The sequence below is a fragment of the Stegostoma tigrinum genome, chromosome 9 (genome assembly GCF_030684315.1).
Source record: "Stegostoma tigrinum isolate sSteTig4 chromosome 9, sSteTig4.hap1, whole genome shotgun sequence".
Lineage (NCBI taxonomy): Eukaryota > Metazoa > Chordata > Chondrichthyes > Orectolobiformes > Stegostomatidae > Stegostoma > Stegostoma tigrinum.
Genome location: NC_081362.1, coordinates 80,300,934 through 80,323,117, shown reverse-complemented (window position 1 = coordinate 80,323,117; position 22,184 = coordinate 80,300,934). Strand labels below are relative to the sequence as shown.

General features: G+C 40.2%; 2 protein-coding genes across 2 annotated transcripts in view; one reads left to right on the top strand and one right to left on the bottom strand.

Moving 5' to 3' along the window:
- The window catches only part of si:ch211-125o16.4 (neuroblast differentiation-associated protein AHNAK), a 49,356-nt gene extending 33,510 nt beyond the window's left edge, over positions 1 to 15,846 (top strand). The window contains exons 4-6 of the mRNA XM_048536228.2: positions 2,648 to 2,805; positions 5,264 to 5,456; positions 9,158 to 15,846. Coding sequence (XP_048392185.2) covers positions 2,648 to 2,805; positions 5,264 to 5,456; positions 9,158 to 14,895 — 6,089 coding nt within the window. The 3' untranslated portion in view covers positions 14,896 to 15,846. The remainder of the gene's footprint in view (positions 1 to 2,647; positions 2,806 to 5,263; positions 5,457 to 9,157) is intronic.
- A 2,512-nt stretch (positions 15,847 to 18,358) lies between these two features.
- The window catches only part of edaradd (EDAR-associated death domain), a 53,492-nt gene continuing 49,666 nt past the window's right edge, over positions 18,359 to 22,184 (bottom strand). The window contains exon 6 of the mRNA XM_048535831.2: positions 18,359 to 19,835. Within this exon, the coding sequence (XP_048391788.1) occupies positions 19,444 to 19,835 (392 nt within the window). The 3' untranslated portion in view covers positions 18,359 to 19,443. The remainder of the gene's footprint in view (positions 19,836 to 22,184) is intronic.

Below are 22,184 nucleotides of genomic sequence, written 5' to 3'. Positions count from 1 at the left end.
CCAAGACTTAGTCTCTAGAGAGGGAAACTAACATTTCCAAAATCCACCAGCATCAGGTCCACAAATACTTCCTTGCATTCCATGTCTTAGTCAGGATCAGCTTCTCAGCAGCACTACCTTGATGCCCCAAATGTATCCCACTGGGACAGTGAGTGGAGGAGACAGAAAATGAATGAGGGGTCAATGAATGACCATTTGCATTGCCAGTAGTTTGTAGTAGTTGGAAGTTTGAAGTGGTTTTGAAGAAGGACCATATTGGACTCAAAACATTTGCTTTGTTTCTCTCTACAGACACTGCCAGACCTGCTAAGTTTCTCCAGCACTTTTATTTCAGATTTCCAGGATCCATCCTATTTTGCTTTAATTGTAGTGTTTTTTCTGTTCACCCTCTTCTTAAATGCTGAATCTTGGCTCATAGCTTGTGAAAAGCTTAAGTGAGTTACAAAGTTTCCCAGCCTTGCTTTTCATTGCTTTTATTTTTGTAACAATAACATTTAGGGAGTGTGCAGGTATACTGGCTGCCACTTCAAACTTACTGCACTCATAATACCACCGCTTCCATCACTAAAATGCATGGGTGGAGCATGTGTGAAAGATAACCATCATCGTTTTCACTTGCTATCTAGGCTGTGCCTCCCATAGTTCTCCGTTCCAAGTTTTGCAATAGTTTCCTTTTGCAGCAGGGAGGTGATAGTCTACTGGCACGATCACCAGACTATTAATCCAGAAAATCAGATAATGTTGCAAGCACCTGGATTTGAGGCCCACCTTGGCAGATGGTGGAATTTAAATCTACAGAAGATAATCAAACTACGGAAAACTTGTGCTCCAGAACTTGCCACTACCCTAGCCAAGCTGTTTCAGTACAGTTACAGCATTGGCATCTACCTAAAATTGTCCAGGTGTTTCCTGCACAAAAATAGCTGGACAAATCCAGCCCAGCCAATTATTGTCCAATGAGATCTATTCTCAATCATTAGTAAAGCTATGGAAAGTGTCATTCACAGAGCTGTTGGGTAGCAACTGCTCAGTGATGCCCAGTTTGGATTTTATCGGGGTGACTCAGCTCTGACCTCATTACAGCCTCGTTGCAAACATGAACAAAAGAGCTTAATTCCAGAGGTGAAATGTGAATGGCAGCCCTAGACATTGAGGCTGAATTTGACTGGGTGTGGCATCAAGGAACCCTCAGGATATCGGGGGCATCGTTGGAGTCATACCTGGAATACAGAAAGATGGTCATGGTGGTTGGAGGTCAATCTTCTCAGATCCAAGACAGTACTGCAGAGTTCGTCAGGATAGCATCCTAGACTCAACTATCTTCAGTTGCTTCATTAATGACCTTCCCTCCTTCATAAGGTCAGAAGTTGGGATGTTCACCGATGATTGCACAATGTTCAGCACCTTTTGTGATTCCTCCAATTTTGAGGCACTCCATTTTCAAATGCAACAAGATTTGGACAATATCCAGGCTTGAACTGACAAGAGAAAAATAACATTCACATCACACAAATGTAGCTCAATGACCATCTTCATGAAGAGAGAATCTTATCGCCACTCCTTAACATTCAGTGGTGCTACCATCACTGAATCCACCGAAATCAACATCCTCAGAGTTACCATTGACAGAAACTCAACTGGACTCATCACATAAACACTGTGGCTACAAGAGCATGTCAGAGGCTAGGGATACTGTGGTGAGTGACTTATCTCCTGACTCCCTAAAGCTTGTCCACCAGCTGCAAGGCACAAGTCAGGAGTGAGTTGTAATACTCTCCACTTGCCTCAATGAGCACAGCTCCAATGACACTCAAGAAGCTTGACACCATTCAGAACAAAGCAGCCCACTTAATCAACACCACACCCACAAGCGTCCATTCCTTCGATCACCAATGCTCAGTACCAGCAGTGTGCACCATCTACAAGATGCACTGAAGAAATCCACCAAAAATATTCAGACAACATCTTCCATATCCACTCCTATCCATTGCATCCCTCCTGTTTGCTACTTCTCTCACTCGTCCCATACCTTCTCAAATCTGCCATCCATTATTTCACTTCATGGTCCTCCTCCTATTCAAATTTCCTCACTCCCTTAATTGCCTCCTTCGTCTCCTACATTTGCACACACAGCCACTGTGTCAAGAAATGGCTTGGTAAGAGAGTTGTCTAGCAGGACAGGTGCTCAGTAGGAGGAAGTGGGATGAGGATATGGGAAATGGGAGAGAGTTGAAGAGCAACAGAAAAAGGAATGGGAGAGGCACTGAGAGGGAAGTAAGTAGGAACAGCTAGCTTATCGCTTATGGTTTTAGATTTATTTCATCTCACAAATACTTTCATTGGCAAATACAGTCATATGAATGTGTTTCATTTTACTAGTTTAATATTTGATTGTTTTCTATGATAGGAAATGTCCATTTAGAATGTGGTACAGCTTTTAGATATTTTCTAATCATCCTGTTCAAAGATATTAATACATATCTCTTGATGTATATGATAACATTGTTCATGTTCATTTCTGCATTCATTTGTTGAACAAATTTTATTACAGCAGATTGTATTTTCTGGAAACATGGTACATTTTAATATAGTTCAAACATAATTTAAAACTTATCTTTGTCTATCCTGTCTTTATCTTGTTTTATAGGTGATCAACTGAATGCAGTAACAATACATTTTGACAATTTAACCAGTGAAGAAGTTAGCAAAATACTGAAATATTCAGAACAATACAAAACAAGCTTAAAACTAAATGCAAAAGAAGAACTCAGGAGTCCAGATTTCAGACTCTCTAGTCCTGACATGGTAAAAAAAAGTTCTTGGTTTATCTAGCTACTTCCAATCAAACAAATGAATTTTCTAGCCATTGGTAGGGTTTTAACATTTACTAATACTGACCATCCTGATTGCTGGTGACACTCCCTCTTCCTGACCCTCCCTCTAACCAAATTTCCCAGTCACTGGCCTACTTTCCCTCCCATGAACCCATAGGTCCTCAACTTGTGCTCTCACTGACCCTCCCAGTCGCCAGCAGTCTGTCTCACTAAAATTCGCAGTTGCTGGTCCAACCTCTATCTTGCTCAACCCTCTCACCTGCCTGACCCTCACTCACACCAAATGTCCCAGTGTCCGGCCCTCCCTGTATGTGACCCTCCCTTTCACTGAACATCATTGCCCCCACCCACTTTGTCGATGACTGTCTCTATCACTGAACTTCCTTCAGTTCCTTCATGCTGTCTCTCCAGTTTGTGGTTTACCTATATGAGCCTGAACTCAAAGCTTCACTCACTCCAAAGTTCTCCTCCTGCCTCCTGCTGCTCATCTCCCAGGCCTTCTCTCACAACAAGGGTTTGGGAAATGGATACAAAAAGTGGGAAGGCTGGCCAACAGATAAATGGGCTGGCAAGCAATTGTGAGGATCTGGAATTTCGAAGATTGGAAACCTGGAGGATTGGGGACTTGGTGAGTTAGAGATCAAGGGGTTGACCACCAGTAGGAAGTTAGCTAGAAACTGGATGATTAGGAAAGCAAAAGGGTGCAATGAGCAGAAGATTTTATGAGCATATTGTGGAGAGTAAGAGAAGTAAACGTTGGAAGATTGGCACAGTGGGAAGTGGTGTGGAGTGTGCAAGCAGAGCAAGCCTATTCCTTTTGTATTCTTCAATGTATTTTTGTATATAAGTTATATCATTTACAGACATAGGAATTTAAACACATTTCATCTTATAACGGCTTTAACTTTTTTTGATTCCCATGATAAGCTCTTCACTTTGCAAGCATTTTGTGCTACAGACACCAGCATTCGAGCAGTAACAATGCAGGGAATGCTCAGTTCCATGGAGTTGTTACATTTAGCTGTTCCAAATGTTAGTTACATCTAATTCTGCCTGGAAAAAGGGATGGATTTAGTTGCAAGGTTTTCAATAGTCACTCAGGACAGTTCAAAGATCTTTGAAGAGTAATTCGAAGATTACAGGCAGTTGGGAAAGTCAGAGAAGATGTGAAAGAGAGAGAAAAAGTAAACCTCCAAGTTAGGCACTGCTATTTAGCTATATTTGTAGGAAAATAGCTGAATTAATATATATTCTGCTGTGGGTTCTTAGTGAGAAGTCACAAGAGAAGCTGAATATCTCTGTTGTCTTGTCTCAGGCAGAAGTTCTAAGAGTTGGAAGCCAGCTTGCAATTGGATTCAGGGCTCTAAAAAAGTCCTGGGAACTATGGAGACTCAGAGGAAGCCGTGTGCCATTAATATTTCTGAGAGTGAGGGGAGTGAAAAGTACACAAGTAGTATTTGCATAATGCAACTAAACTCAAATCAGATCTCAGGATAAAAGCATTCTAGCTTATTGGAGTTAATTGTTGGTGAAAACCTAGATTTGTGTCTGTGAGTTAGTACTGGAGTGCAATTTCAAGAATCCAGGGCAGTGCAAACTGAGAAAAGCAAGGTCATTGTTGAAAATAGGAGTGGTAGGTGTGGTGGCATATTACAGAACAGTTGTTTTGAGTGTGTTTCAAGATCAGCAAAAGTGAAGATCTGAATCCCTTGCGAAGTTCATTGAAATTTGACACTCCACCATGTCATTAATGTTTGGGAATTGCTGAGCCTGTCTCATTGCATTTGCTATTTGAGGTGTACTGTAGGGTATTCGGTCACAACCCCAGTTTACCACACATTAATTATTGGTGCTAGAATTTAAGCTATGTAAGGATTGTATAGATTGTATTACTGTTCTAACTTTGCGTAGCAACATTTAATATTATTTGTTCAAGAGCATGGAATCTTGTGCCTTTATTCTCCTAGTAAATTCCCTAGACTTCAGAACTTGTCTACTTAAAATTACAGGTCCTTAGGCAGATTGTAATATAAATTTGTGATCTGGTCCAGGATTATAACACTGAGTAGAAAGGCAATGTAGTTTCAAGCTACTGTTTTCACATTGGTTGTATGGGAAAAATCTGATTTGCATAATATTGTTTCACTTAAAGAACACAACGATAATGCTAAATCTGGACTTACTCCATATTTAAGGCTGAATCATTGAATCAGACAAAGATTTGATCTCCAAGACAGTGAAAGTTTATGGGGTGTAAGCAGGAAAGTGGAATTAATACCACAATCAGATCAGTTATTGAATATTGTAGCAGGATGAATGGCCTGCCTCTGCTCTTATTTCTTATGATCTTCTGAATTAAACGTATACACCAGTTATAAGTCAAAATCAATTTAGCATACTTACTTTACAAATTATGTTTTTCTTTGCAGGGATCTGGTGATCAGGCGTACTTAAAGCTGTACAACAGCAAGATTAAGCCACATCTTAAGCTAGCAAAACCAAATCTGAATGTTGGAAGCCGAAATGGAGAGGCCAATGTAAAAAATAAAACATCATCTTTTGGAGTAAAAGAGCCCAGGATATATTCTCCTGATATTGACATGAAGCTAAAGGCAACAAAAGGTAGTATTTATACTTTAATCTTTAAAATTGATTCACTGCTTTTGGTTTTTACAGTAATGGTATAAATAAAGGTAAAGTCACCACAGTGCTACCAGCCTGATGATGGTCTAACCTAAGGGTCATTGTGCCTCAGGTGACAGAAGAGGCTGATAGCCCTTCATGGTAACCTCAGCCAGTGTAGGAATTGACCCTATGCTTTTGGTGGTGCTTGATATTGTAAACCAGCTGTCCAACCACCTGAGCTAACTGACTACCAGCCATGTAGCTTAAATATGAAACTGATGAAACCAATGCACACACTATCTTCCTTTCATTATATAAACTCAACAGTTGAATAGAGATGTGATATGAGCATCGTGGTTATGTCACTAGACTAGTAATCCAGAGGTCTGGACAACTGATTTGGTCCAGAATCTGGACTAATGACTGAGGAAATATGAATGCAAATTTCACCTTGGCAATCAGGGAATTTAAATTTAATTAAATAAATTTGGGGGGAAAAGTTATTATTAGTAATAAAGACCATGAAACAACTGGATTTTCAAAAAACACCCATGGAGTTCACTAACATCCTTTAGATTCCCTGCAGCATGGAAGCATGCCATTTGGCCCACTGGGTCCACACTAACCCTCCGAAGAGCATCCCAACCAGTCTATCTATCCCTGCAACCCTGCATTTCCCACAGCTAATCCACCTCATCAGTACATCTCTGGACACTATGGGCTATTTACCATGGCTAAGCCACCTAACCTGCACATCTTTGGTCTGTGGGCAGAAACCAGAACACCCAGTCTTGCATTAAACTCAAAAATTGAAGGAATAAAGGGGAAATTAAAATCACATAGTTTGTTTTATAAAGAAAAAAACACAAGGAAACCTGATAATGCCCGATTTGAATCCTGAGGTTCCTAGTTTCAAATCAACAATAAAAGTGCCTTCATTCACATTACCAAGAAACAAACCCTTAATGTTAGATTCTTAGCTCAGCGCTGAACTTTAAAATGGCATTAACAATCTTACCATGGATGTCAAGGAATCCAAATTTGATACTGGGTGTGAAATTAATTCATGTTGAATGCAGAGATAATGGGAACTGCAGATGCTGGAGAATCCAAGATAATAAAATGTGAGGCTGGATGAACACAGCAGGCCAAGCAGCATCTCAGGAGCACAAAAGCTGACGTTTCAGGCCTAGGCCCTTCATCAGAGAGGGTGATGGGGTGAGGGTTCTGGAATAAATAGGGAGAGAGGGGGAGGCGGACCGAAGATGGAGAGAAAAGAAGATAGGTGGAGAGAGTATAGGTGGGGAGGTAGGGAGGGGATAGGTCAGTCCAGGGAAGACGGACAGGTCAAGGAGGTGGGATGAGGTTAGTAGGTAGATGGGGGTGCGGCTTGGGGTGGGAGGAAGGGATGGGTGAGAGGAAGAACAGGTTAGGGAGGCAGAGACAGGTTGGACTGGTTTTGGGATGCAGTGGGTGGAGGGGAAGAGCTGGGCTGGTTGTGTGGTGCAGTGGGGGGAGGGGACGAACTGGGCTGGTTTTGAGATGCGGTGGGGGAAGGGGAGATTTTGAAACTGGTGAAGTCCACATTGATACCATTAGGCTGCAGGGTTCCCAGGCGGAATATGAGTTGCTGTTCCTATGTGTTCATCCAGCCTCACATTTTATTATGTTGAATGCAGACTTGTTTTGATACCAAGAGGGTAGATAGTGTTGCTGCTCACCGTTTGCACAGTCCATATAGGTTTCATCAACGATATGAACAGGAAAATCAAAAGGCTGATTTTTCAGTCAGCACCTAGGCAAATGTTTTACATGAACAAACTTCATGCCAACAATCCGTATGAGAATTCAGTGAATGAAAAATTAAATTGCCATAACCCAACCTGTCAAAAATAAAATGATAAAGACCAGATATTGGCCTTATCACAAAAGCACCATAAATTCATAGTCCTTAATATTAAATATCTTACAACTAACGTGAAGGGATATTTTCTGGTCAATAGTGCTCCAAATCATGATGTTATTAAGAACCACTTGCTGTAAATTGAGCCCCACTATTCCCAGAGTCAAAACAATGTTAATTTTTGTTTTAAAGTATACACGGTACCCCAATGTATATGACTTTCAGATGAAGATTGGCAGAAAGAATGGACCAGGTTTTTGTACTACCTAAGAATTATTGTTTATTACAAGGAATGGCATGGTGCCTCAGAGGTTAGATTGGATTAGATTAGATTCCCTACAGTGTGGAAACAGGTCCTTCGGCCCAACAGGTCCACACCGCCAGTTGGAGCATCCCAGCCAGATCCATCCCCTTATAACTCACACACCCCTAAACACTATGGGCAATTTAGCATGGCTGATCCACCTAGCCTGCACATCTTTGGACTGTGGGAGGAAACCGGAACATCCGGAAGAAACCCACGCAGACACAGGGAGAATGTGCAAATCCGCACAGACAGTTACCCGAGGCTGGAATCGAACCCTGGCCCCTGGCGCTGTGAGGCTGCAGTACTAACCACTGAGCCACCGTGCCGGCCCGCCTCACTGCGCAAGGGACCCAGGTTCAATTCTAGCCTTGAGTAACTGTCCGTGTGGAGTTTGCATATTTTTCCTGTGTCTGCAGGGTTTTCCTCCCATAGCCCAAAGATGTGCAGCTTAGGTGGATCGGCCAAGCTAAATTGCCCATAGTGCCCAGGGATGTGTAGGTTAGGTGGGTTAGCCACGGGAAATGCAGGGATTTCCTGTGAGTGAGGTGAGTCTGGATGAGTCTCTTTAAAGAGTTGGTGTGGACTTGTCGAGCTGAATGGCCTGTTTTCACATAAATTCAAATTCCTTGAAATTTTTTCTCTATAAAACAAACTATGCAATTTTAATTTCCCCTTTATTCCTTCAATTTTTGAGTTTAATGCAAGACTGGGTGTTCTGGTTTCTGCCCACAGACCAAAGATGTGCAGGTTGGGTGGCTTAGCCATGGTAAATAGCCCACAGGCAAACTGATATAAACCATTAGCATATAACACTACTAAATTAAAATTTAATTCCCTTATAAACTCTCCCTTACACGCACATATTCACAATTTATTGGCAGAGGTAGAAAAACTGGAAATTCAACTTTGTGGTCTTTATTTCCTGCTTCCAATGTTGAGATGGTCCATCTTCAGCTGGCTATACTCTTTGTTGATCAGATGCCTTTCTCCAGATGCTTCCATTAGTTTTTAATAAGCACAGAGTGACTAATTCACTTGGAAAATGTTTTCTCAATTCAAACATCACAGCTTATAGCAACTGCTGTGGAAAGGTAATCTGTTTTAGTCAGGTTTAAATCGTATAGTCAGGTTGCAGTTTTTGACTGCAGTGATAGGTAGCTTCTGGTTGCAAGAAAATCTGCACAATTTTTCCCTCTCTCGATGTCTCCTAACTTGCTTCCAGCCCCAAGTTGCTCAGCCAGCTCAGAATCAATCACACAGTTGTTGGTAAGTAAAAGATCTCTGTCAACGATAACTGCTACTAGTCCAATCAACAGTACAATCAACTTATCAACTCTAGCTAGACAAGCAGGACTAGGATCTACTAAAGCAAGCAATGAAAAAGCACAATTCGTGCAAGTTATCTTGAAGATCCCTATACAAAAGAAAAATGCATGAAATTGAAAGCATATTTTCTTAACATGTCTTTGTCAAATGTTTTCATTCCAGATAATGGCCTCAAACTGCCAACATCAAGGATAGATCTTGAAGCTCCAAATATCCAAGCTGAAGTCAAAAGTCCAACTCTTGATGTAGGTAGCCCAAGATTTAAAGCCACAACGCTCGAAGGAAAGATAAAGTCCCCAGAGTATCAAACACCATCGTTTTCAATTTCAAGAGGCAAATCTAAAGTGCCAGAAATGGATGTGTCTGTACCAGATATAAACACTTCTGATATTGACATTGGTGGTGTAAATATTCCTGAAACAAAAGCAAATTTGAAAATGCCAAAAGTACAAATGCCATCCTTTGGTCTATCAGGACCAAAAACACCAGAAGTGGAGGTTGATGGTTCAGTGAAAGCTCCTGGCTTTGATGTGTCTGTTCCAAATGTTAAAGAAAATTTTGCTGCATCGAATGTGGATATAAAACTTCCAAAGGCAGATGTAAACATCCCAGATGCAGACCTTAATAAACGAAAATTCACAATGCCAAAATTTAACATGCCAAATGCAAATTTGTCAGCTCCTGAAATGAACTTGAACATGAAAACGCCAACTGTTACAAGCAATTTAGATGTTAAATTGAAGGCTCCAAACATCAAGAAGCCAAATACAGGCACTTCCAGACTTCAAGGTCCTAATGTGAACTTGGATAGCAACATAAAACTGCCAAAGACTGACATATCAGCTCCAGAGATTAAGGGTGGATTAGACTTCAAAACACCGACGATGGACAAAGATGATGATATGCCTGACATGAACCTCGAAGTACCTGATGTAAAATTGAAAAACACAGGGATAAAGGCTCCTTCGCTCAACCTCTCAGGAAAAACTATTTCTTCTCCAGATATGGATGTCAAACTACCAAGAGCAAATCTAGATATATCTGCACCAAAATTTCAAGCTGATGTCAAAACTCCAAACTTGGATATAAATGCTCCAAAGGTTGATGACCCTAGTGCACAAAGAAGATTTAAGTTCCCAAAATTTAAAAAGCCCACATTTACAATCTCTGGAAACAAACCAAAAATGCCTGAATTAGATGCACCTGTACCAGATTTGAAGGCAGGCATAAATGGTCCAGATGTTGATCTAGGGGGATTAAAAGGGAGTGTCAATGTTCCTGATGCAAAGTGGAAAATGCCAAACATGAAAACGTCATCCTTTGGTGTATCAGGACCAAAAGGACCTGATATGGATATTGATGGATCAATAAAAGTGCCAAGTGTTGACGTGTCTGCTCCAAATGTTAAGGGAAATTTTCAGGCTCCAGATGTTGGCATCAATCTGCCAAAAGGAGGTATAGATACAGACATCCCAGATGCAGAAATTAAAGGAGGAAATTTCAAATTGCCAGGATTCAAAACGCCAAGTGGTAAACTGTCACTGTCAGGTTCGAATAAAGGACTGAAGATGCCAAAACGTACGGTGGATCTTTCTGCTCCTGATTTTCAGGGGGATATCAGTGGCCCAAGTCTTGATATGAAAGGCCCAGATATTGATATCAATGCTCCAAGTGTTGATCTTCCTGAGGCAAAATCCAAATGGAAGATGCCAAAATTCGAATTACCATCCTTTGGTCTATCAGGACCAAAAGAACCAGATGTGGATGTTGAAGGTTCAGTGAAAACACCTGGTTTCGATGTGTCTGTTCCAAACCTTAAGGGAGATTTTGCTGCACCAAATGTTGATGTAAATCTTCCAAAAGCAGACTTCGATGCAAACATCCCTGCTGCTGAACTCAAAGCAGGTAAATTCAAAATGCCAAAGTTTAACATGCCAAGTGCAAATTTGTCAGCTCCTGACATGAACTTGAACGTGAAAGCACCAACTGTGACAACCAATTTAGATGCTAAATTGAAGGTTCCGAAGCTCAAGAAGCCAAATGTAGACTTTTCCGGAATTGAAGGACCTAATGTTAATTTAGATGGCAAAGTCAAGCTGCCAAAAGCTGACTTATCAGCTCCAGAGATTAAAGGTGGGATAGGATCTGGTGGTTTAGACTTCAAAACACCCACAATCAATGGAGATTATGATATGCCTGACATGGATCTTGAAGTGCCTGATGTAAAACTTAAAGGATCAGGAATTAAAAAGCCTTCACTTAACATGTCAGCAGGCAACATTTCCATTCCAGATATGGATGTCAGTCCACCGAAGGGGAATATAGATGTGACTACTCCAAAAATACAAACTGATGTCAAAACACCAAACTTGGATATAAATACAGCAAATGCTGGTGGCTTTGGTGCAGAAGGAAAACTTAAGTTCCCAAAATTTAAAAAGCCCACATTTTCAATTTCTGGAAACAAACCAAAAATGCCTGAACTAAACACAAGTGTACCAGATTTGAAAGCAGGTATAAATGGTCCAGATGTTGATCTAGGGGGATTAAAAGGGAGTGTCGATGTTCCTGATGCAAAGTGGAAAATGCTAAACATGAAAATGCCATCCTTTGGAGTCTCAGGACCAAAAGGGACTGATGTGGATATTGATGGTTCGATAAAAGCGCCAGGTATTGGCGTGACTGTTCCAAATGTTAAGGGAGATTTTCAGGCTCCAGATGTTGACATCAATCCGCCAAAAGGAGATATAGATGCAAATATCCCAGATGCAGAACTTAAAGGAAGAAATTTCAAATTGCCAGGATTCAAAATGCCAAGTGGTAAACTGTCACTGTCAAGTTCAAATAAAGATCTGAAGATGCCAAAAGATCAGCTGGAGCTTTCTACTCCTGATATTCAGGGAGATATCAGTGGCCCAGATCTTGATATGAAAGGCCCAAATCTTGATCTCAATGCTCCAATTGTTGATCTTCCTGAGGCAAAATCCAAACGGAAGATGCCAAAATTGGAATTACCATTGTTTAATCTATCAGGACCAAAAGGACCTGATGTTGATTTTGATGGTTCAGTGAATGCACCGGGTATAGATGTGTCTGGTCCAAATGCTGAGGGAAAATTTCAGGCTCCAGATATTGACATCAATCTTCCAAAAGGAAATATAGATGCAAACATCCCAGATGCAGAACTTAAAGGAGGAAACTTCAAACTGCCAGATTTCAAAATGCCAAGCGGTAAACTGTCACTGTCAGGTACTAATAAAGGACTGAAGATGCCAAAAGGTGAGGTTGATCTTCCTGCTCCTGATTTTCAGGGGAATATTAGTGACCCAAGTCTTGGTATGAAAGGCCCAAATATTGATATCAAAGCTCCAACTGTTGATCTTCCTGAGGCAAAATCCAATTGGAAGATGCCAAAATTGGAATTGCCATCATTTAATCTATCAAAACCAAAAGGACCAGATGTGAATGTTGATGGATCAGTGAAAGCACCTGGGTTCAATGTGTCTGGCCCAAATGTTAAGGGAAATTTTCAGGCTCCAGATGTTGACATCAATCTGCCAAAAGGAGGTATAGATGCAGACATCCCAGATGCAGAAATTAAAGGAGGAAATTTCAAATTGCCAGGATTCAAAACGCCAAGTGGTAAACTTTCACTGTCAGGTTCGAATAAAGGACTGAAGATGCCAAAACGTACGGTGGATCTTTCTGCTCCTGATTTTCAGGGGGATATCAGTGGCCCAAGTCTTGATATGAAAGGCCCAGATATTGATATCAATGCTCCAAGTGTTGATCTTCCTGAAGCAAAATCCAAATGGAAGATGCCAAAATTCGAATTACCATCCTTTGGTCTATCAGGATCAAAAGGACCAGATGTGGATGTTGAAGGTTCAGTGAAAACACCTGGTTTCGATGTGTCTGTTCCAAACCTTAAGGGAGATTTTGCTGCACCAAATGTTGATGTAAATCTTCCAAAAGCAGACTTCGATGCAAACATCCCTGCTGCTGAACTCAAAGCAGGTAAATTCAAAATGCCAAAGTTTAACATGCCAAGTGCAAATTTGTCAGCTCCTGACATGAACTTGAACGTGAAAGCACCAACTGTGACAACCAATTTAGATGCTAAATTGAAGGTTCCGAAGCTCAAGAAGCCAAATGTAGACTTTTCCGGAATTGAAGGACCTAATGTTAATTTAGATGGCAAAGTCAAGCTGCCAAAAGCTGACTTATCAGCTCCAGAGATTAAAGGTGGGATGGGATCTGGTGGTTTAGACTTCAAAACACCCACAATCAATGGAGATTATGATATGCCTGACATGGATCTTGAAGTGCCTGATGTAAAACTTAAAGGATCAGGAATTAAAAAGCCTTCACTTAACATGTCAGCAGGCAACATTTCCATTCCAGATATGGATGTCAGTCCGCCAAAGGGAAATATAGATGTGACTACTCCAAAGATACAAACTGATGTCAAAACACCAAACTTGGATATAAATACAGCAAATGCTGGTGGCTTTGGTGCAGAAGGAAAACTTAAGTTCCCAAAATTTAAAAAGCCCACATTTTCAATTTCTGGAAACAAACCAAAAATGCCTGAACTAAACACAAGTGTACCAGATTTGAAAGCAGGTATAAATGGTCCAGATGTTGATCTAGGGGGATTAAAAGGGAGTGTCGATGTTCCTGATGCAAAGTGGAAAATGCTAAACATGAAAATGCAATCCTTTGGAGTCTCAGGACCAAAAGGGACTGATGTGGATATTGATGGTTCGATAAAAGCGCCTGGTATTGACGTGACTGTTCCAAATGTTAAGGGAAATTTTCAGGCTCCAGATGTTGACATCAATCTGCCAAAAGGAGGTATAGATGCAAATATCCGAGACGCAGAAGTTAAAGGAGGAAATTTCAAATTGCCAGGACTGAAAATGCCAAAAGGTCACATGGACATTTCTGCTCCTGATTTTCAGGGAAAAATCAGTGGCCCAAGTCTAGATGTGAAAAGCCCAAATATTGATATCAACGCTTCAAGTATTGATCTTCCTGAGGCAAAATCCAAAGTGAAGATGCCAAAAATGGAATTATCATCCTTTGATCTATCAGGGCCAAAAGGACCAGATGTGGACTTTGAGGGTTCAGTAAAAACAACAGGTGTGAATGTATCTATCCCAAATAGTAAAGGAAATTTTGCAGCACCAAATGTTGATATAAAACTTCCCAAAGCGTCTGGTGATTTGGATGTGAAAATACCCACAATTGGCACTGATTATGGTGCGTCCGATCTGAAACTTAAAGTACCTGATCGAAAAGTTAGAGACTCAAGTTTAACAGTGCCTTCACTTAACATGCCTTCAGGAAATGTATCCATTCCAGACATGGATACCAATCTACCAACAAACAATATAACAGGAGATGCAAATTTGCGTATTCCTGGTGCTGGAGCTCATGAAAAAAATTGGAAAGACCCCACCATAGACATGAAGGGTAAGAAAGTCAATGTTAAGTCGCCAAATCTGCCTGATGATTTTCGAGAAGTTGGTGTGGATGTGAGCACACCAAGCCTTTACGCCCAAGCAAAGGCTCCCAGAGTAAATGTAAATAGTGATGAGAATAAATTTTCAAGGGAAACATTTAAAATAAGATCATCATCGTTATCTGATCTTGTTGATGCACCTACACTGCCAAAAAGTGATTCCAATTTAAAAGCAAGAACTTCCAGTACTCTTCATATCTCTGATGATGCTTCAAGTAAAAAAAGTAAGTTCAAGTTTGGAAAGCTGTTTAACTTCAGTCACAAATCCAAAGGATCTGTTGACTTCACAAAAGCCAAGGCAGCAGCTTCTTCCGGGACATTTACATCAAAGTTCTCAATCCCAGAACTTGAGCTCTCTGTGTCTAAAGACTGAAAACTTGCATCAACCGGTTATTAAGTCAAGATGTATCAACGTATCTATCTCAGTGACAAATGTACAATTCCTTCATATCAATCCAAATACGTAGAATCTTTGATGTATTCTTACAGTCAAGTGACTCATTCACGTTGAGGCAAAAACAACACCGTTACCACACAGAGAATTAAAAATACAAGATGGTAAGGGATCAATCTCGAATACCGAGTTTGTAACAGACTCAGCTAAGGCAGACAACATCAGCTCAATGCTAGAAATTTTTAAACTTTGTACTTAAATGAAAGGATTTTACTTATGTACCTTAAATATACGGTAACACCTGAAAAAAAAAGCTTTGCTTAGAATTTGCATAGAACTTGCTCCCACAACTCTTTGTATTGATTGTCTACTGGAATCAAACACATAGAAATAGCTATTGCATCTGGGGATTGGGAGTTGTTCTGAGAGATGTTCCATATTATTTGCTGTAAAATTATGATAAAGTGCAAAATAGACAAGCATTGCTTTAATTTTTGACAGTCTGAGTTCTTTCAAAACAAATTTATGCCCTAGTAATCTTCTTGAAAATATATTTCAAGTTTGATAATCACCTGAAATCTTATAAATAATATCATTTAATATTTTTTATAATGTTAATAAATGCTACATATTTAGTTAAGTCAGGTTATGTTTTTGCTTTGTTTCATCAATCATACATATAACAGCAGTCATTATATTAAATCACACTTGGTAACATACTGAAATGTGTTAAATATTTTACTTACATTAGAAATGCAAAACTCAGGATTGTACAGGCTTTCATAATTCTTCAGTGTTAAAATCAATTTGTAAAATATTCAGTTTCTTTACTATTTTAAGAATTTAAAACAATTTGAAGAGGATTTACTGAAACATTTTAAACAGTTATTATACAGTCTCACATGAGGCTCTCAAGTGGTTGAAACCTCAATCTCTGTGTTAAATGCTATTGTTTTATTCCAATATTAAAGACTTCATTTTTATTGAATATCTATGTAATTAATATATTTCTGGAAATACGGTAGTAAACACATGATTGGGATAATTCATTTAAAATATGCCCTTTGATTATCAGCTTTTGCGATTCAGATTGTTAACACATCCTACTTTTACCTTAACTGTATATGCATGTAGATCAGAGTTTTCTAAACCAGGCAAATTGACTCTGATCGATCAAGGCACTGCCCTGAGGAATGAACAAGAAAATGTCTGTTTCTTACTTAGTCAAGGTGAAGTAGGCACAAGTTGTGTGCATGTTCTTTCTGTCTGTAAATTAAAAGCTGTATTTATTAATATACATGACTTCTAGTGTGCACAAGTGTGCCACATTGCCAGCCTGACTGACAATCTTAAATTAGTTGTCAACATAATTCTTAATCCACTCAAGATTGTTTCATATACATTATTCAATTGTGAAACCACACCTAATGTTGGATATTAAGTTTTGAGTTCTGCAGGCATCGACTGGCTGGGCTATGGTCAGAATGTTGCCTGTTGTGTGCAACCAAAGAGATATATGTGTTTGATACTTCGGGGCATATGGCCTATATACCTAGTCACACCTGTATATTCATGCACCACATTTCTCATTTGGCATGATGGTAGCATCCTGTTAGTGGTGAACAAATGTGAAGACGCTTGTTTCACACAACTTTGTCATCAGCATTAAATTGCTAATGAGTATGATTGTTCATTAGGAAATTCTGTGTCACTGGTCATGGGTTCTGTGGGTCGTTGCATGGCTGATCAGCCCAATTCTACAGCCACATCTCCAACCACACAATTGGCAGTGTTCCTGAGAAGTGGAATTGGACCATGGCCTTGAGATTGCTGTCATTCCTTTTCCTGGTTGCTTTCCCTTACTTCCTCTTTCTGATGAGTATACTCAAAGAATTGTGACCAATGGCAGAGTCACGGAATCCCTACAGCACGGAAGCAGGCCATTTAGCCCCTCAAGTCCAGAACAACCCTCTGAAGAGCTTTCCACCCAGATCCACCCCATCCCTGTAAACCTGTATCTCCCAAGTCTAATTCACCTAGCCTGCACATCCCTGGACACTATGGGCAATTTAGCATGGCCAATCCACTTAATCTGCACAACTTTTGCACAGGTGGAGGAAGCCAAAGCACCCAGAACAAACCCATGCAGACACAGGAAAAATGTTCAAACTCTCTACAGTCAGCCAAGGATGGAATCAAACCTGTGTCCCCAATACTGTGAGGCAGCAGTGCTAACCATTGCGCCACCATGCCACCCACTTCATGCTGGAGCTTCCTCCAAGTCAGTTTCTTCTGAACGAAGGTCTACCACATGTTGACATCTATGCTACCGTTCTTGACAAAAACCTTTAGGGAGTCTTTGAAATGCTTCCTTTGTGCTCCTCACGTTTGGGTGCCTTCCTTCAGTTGGGTGAAAACGATTTGATTTGGCAGTTGGAACACAGGCATCCTAAGTACATGGCCAATACTCTTTATAGTAGCAGTGTGGAATGACTAACGTCACATGTTGCACAGATTTTTTTACATATTTTGTTAATCTGAGGTAGATTAGGTATTTATTTGGGATTGAAAGTGGGGACTTGGACTCTATGAGTCTGTAATACACAGTGATAAATCATGAGTAGCCTTTATCTTTCCAGATGGCTTTGATGTATCCAATTTCAGCATTGGATTTGCGCTAGTGAAGTACACTTGAGATAGTCAATGGTAGTGAACCTGCTGGCAGATCTTTCAACTAGTGTGTCGAGGAAAGGGAGCTCATTTGATTACTTCATTTCAAATGTGAATTTGAGTATGGGATGGAGCACGTTGAGATGAGTAAGGATATTCTTACATGCAGTTGCAGATTCAAATATAGCAAATATATCGTCTACATATCACGAGTATGTAAAGGTATTTACTCCCATTTGTATGCTGAGTCAAGCAGAATAGGAAGGTCTTTGTACAATCTGTGATCTGTGCTGGTCTCAACTGCAGGAATACTGCAGTTTCCAAAGCAAACCTGGTGCAGGCAAAACATCAGCTGGGTTTATACTATCGGCCAGACTCGAGAGGGCTTCTGGCTACATCCATCTCAGGTATAAATATCCAGAACTGATTAAGAGTAATATTTTGTGACAAAACCAATTAACATTAAAAAGTCACTTCATGGTGGCTTTAAGAAGGCACCTCCTTACAAAAAGGTGATTAGCAAGCCACTTTGTTGTTGGTGTCTGACTATGCAACACAACGGCCATTTCACCAAGGTACATAATGTGTTGTCATCGTAATAAGACACACGGCTTTCCCTCAATAGAAAAAGATGTGAAGATCTCTTTGTGAAGTACTTTTTAACATTGGAACGATTTGTTAGCAAAAAAGTTTATTTCTGATCAAACAAAGTAACTTGTTGAGATGCTAAATATAATTCATTAGGATTTTATTAATAGGTGGTCTGGTGAAGATATAATTAAAAAGGTTAATATGACCATCCAGATTAGCATATACAATCACAGACTAGAATGAATTACATTTGATCACATTCTTCCAGAATTAGGAATCCATTATTGTGTTACAATAGCTATTGCTTATTAAATTAATTTAATGTTCTGACCTCAGCCATGCTTTCAGGCAACTCTTGCTTGCTCATGAAAACTTTAGTTTCAAAGAACCAGTAGGCTTGTGGTTTAGGAAAATTCTTAAACAAATCTAAATGGCTATTGAAAATTTTAAAATATCATTGTGACTGGACGAACTCAGGCTCATTCATACAGTTTGGATATCATTCACTTCTTTTGGCTGGAGCACCAATGGTTTGAGACAAGAATAGATGTAGTTTAGAATTCTGGAATATCTTTCAGTAGCCAAAAGAACTCCTCAGACTGCAGTATTTTACTATGTGAGCTAGTCTTCAGGAGTAAATTGACTCCCCCAAAAGTACAAGATTCTCAAGAAAAAAGATAATGCCTCACAGTTGCACCATTTATGGAGATGTTCAGGGAATCCCCTAATTTTCCATAAGCCAGGCCTAAGCTATATTGCCACTTCTGTGGGACCAAAAGATTTCTACTGACATAAAGTAGCAGTTTAATTAAATGTACTCTCAAACCTTTGGGTTTTGATTTTAAAAAAAACTTTAAAGGCAGAATTTGAAATAAAACATAACATTTGATTCCATCAAGATCCACAAGTTTTCCCAAACAAAAATATTCACCCTTACCAAAATTTCTGCGTTTGAAATGTCCTGTTGTTTCAATGAACTACATGTACAATGAAGAACAAGGCAGCTGTGGAGAAAGACAGAGTGGAAAAAAAAACAGGCACACATAAATATACACAGATTTTTTTCAAACATTTTAGTGCTTACTCAATTTCTTTCCATTTTGTCATCCATAAATTTCTCACAAAACTTATATCTCTAAAACTTCAGAACTTTCAGGAGATCTCTCTCAATCTATGACAGAATTTGAATGTAAGTTGACTGAAAAAAACTGAATTGTAAGTGAAATGATTACAACTGGAAATTGTACTACAAATTCTTGATTTTTTTCAAGCTTTACTTGATTTTGTATGCCACTGTTTTGGCCACTCTTTCTCCACCCATGTCTCCAGTACTTTTAATACATCCACCCTCTTGTAAAATTTGCACAGGTCAATTAGCTGTGCTACTGTTTGTTCACTGTTCCTCAACAAAAACTCCAAGGTAGGGCTCTGTTGTTTCTGTTCCAAAAAGCAAAGTTCATCATAGGTCATGCCCCATTTGCTGGCAAAGTTCCTCCAGTTTTTGATTGTTGGGTGGTATGGATCCAACTTTAACTTCAGTGTGTACAATAAATCTTCATCATTCATCAAGTCACCAATACAAGGAGGAGAGATGCACAACGATGAATTTTTATAAGTAGTTTCTGAACAGTCTGTACACGATTTACTGTCTTTCACATCTGCAACCAAGAAATAGGAAATTAGCTTCAGTGTATATATTGTAATTTAGTTTCCATGACACTTGATCCCATTTTGACCTCTTTATGTTACTGCATTCACATTCATAGCTGTCACAACCAAAGTTCCCTCATTTTTTGGGAGTGTGTGGCCCCTTAAATTTTTTTGCCAAGTAACACACATGATCATTTTAGAGCTGACTTACATGCTGATTGCATGGGGACTTACAGGAAAGACGACCGCAACATTAGTTACAGAGTTGTAAACTAAACCCTCTACAGGCACTCGAACCCACGCAAAGAATTGTTTTCCACCAACACCTCTATGAAATAGTATTTATATTTATAATTAGAGGCACTTTATAGAAAGAGAAACTAATTCCATTGGTTGGAGATTCTAAAATCAGGAGACATAGTGTGAGGATTTGGGCTAGAATGTTCAAGAAGGATGTCAGGAATCACTTCTATACACAAACAGACGGTTGGTGTCTGGAATTCTTTTTCATAAATGGAGGTGGATGGTAGGTCAGTTGCTTACATTAAGTCCGAGGTAGATTTTTTTTGTTAAGCAAAAGCATGAAGGAGTATGAGCCAAAGGCAGATATGTGAAGTTAGGCCACCGATCATCCATGACCTCACTGAATGGTGGAACAGGCTCATGGGACTGAGTAGCCTAGTTCTGTTTTCATGTTCCACTACAAAAGAAACAAAAAGTCAAGCATTCCCAATCCTGATCAACATCTGGTTACTCCTCCTGGAAAATGAGTACATGTAGTCATTAGATGAGAATTAAATCAACAGCCCAGATTTTACAATCCAATATTGGCAAACATTGAGTTCTTTGCTGGTACTGAGGTTTGCAATGGAACCATAGCTTCTGGGAAGTGACTTACAATCAAATTTGGAAGTTGCGATTTGCCTGAATATTTACCTCAACATTTATGTTGACTATTTGGAGCTGTACCTAATAGTTGTAGACCCTGTCCAGGTATGTTGTCCTTTGAGTCAGTAGAGGCGTTAAAAACACTCCCCCACCAGCATCACTCCCAGCTTTGGAGATGCTCCCCAACCCTGGTATATCAGGGACCTCAGTTCCATCATTGTTGGAGAAGGTGCAAATGAAGTGGTAGCAGGTCTGGATGGGCATGGTGGTGGTGTGGCAGGGTACAGAAAATGTGCAGGTAAGGAACGAATTTTTTTAAAAATTCCGTCATTGGATGTGACAAGCGTTAGCAAGGCCATCGCTTGTAGCCTATCCCCAAAAGCTCTTGAGGGCAGCTAATGAGTCAATCACATCAAAACTGGCTAAAGCCAGGAAGGATGCCAGATTTCTTTTTCTAAAGGGAAATATATGAATATATATAAATATATGAACCACATAGATTTTAAGAGAACTCAATCATAATGATCACAATCACCATTACTGAGAGCAGGTTTACTGTTAATTAACTGAATTCTAATTCCACCAACTGCCATTGTGAGATTTGAACCCACGGCACAAGCCATTAGCTTGGGTTCTAGATTACTAGTCTAGTGATATTGTCACCACTCCTCATTAAGCAACACAGTGGGATGGGAGTCAGATTTCAAAACAGATTTTAAAAAGGTTTAAAGTGCCAGAAAACACTTGAAAACACTTAGGTGCCATGTGCTGAAGTCAGATACAAAGGGCAAGATGGCTTTGCTGCCTCACTACAAGGACAACCTAAACCCACCTCGCTGATTCACGCTAACAAAGCGTGGAGCTGGATGAACACAGCAGGCCAAGCAGCATCTCAGGAGCACAAAAGCTGACGTTTCGGGCCTAGACCCTTCATCAGAGAGGGGGATGGGGAGAGGGTTCTGGAATAAATAGGGAGAGAGGGGGAGGCGGACTGAAGATGGAGAGAAAAGAAGATAGGTGGAGAGGAGAGTATAGGTGGGGAAGTAGAGAGGGGACTGGTCAGTCCAGGGAAGACGGACAGGTCAAGGAGGTGGGATGAGGTTGGTAGGTAGGAAATGGAGGTGCAGCTTGAGGTGGGAGGAAGGGATGGGTGAGAGGAAGAACAGGTTAGGGAGGCGGAGACAGGGTGGGCTGGTTTTGGGATGCAGTGGGGGGAGGGGACGAACTGGGTTGGTTTTGGGATGCAGTAGGGGAAGGGGAGATTATGAAGCTGGCGAAGTCCACATTGATACCATTGGGCTGAAGGGTTCCCAAGCAGAATATGAGTTGCTGTTCCTTCAACCTTCGGGTGGCATCATTGTGGCACTGCAGGAGGCCCATGATGGGCGTGTCGTCTGAGGAATGGGAGGGGGAGTTAAAATGGTTCGTGATTGGGAGGTGCAGTTATTTATTGCAAACGGAGTGGAGGT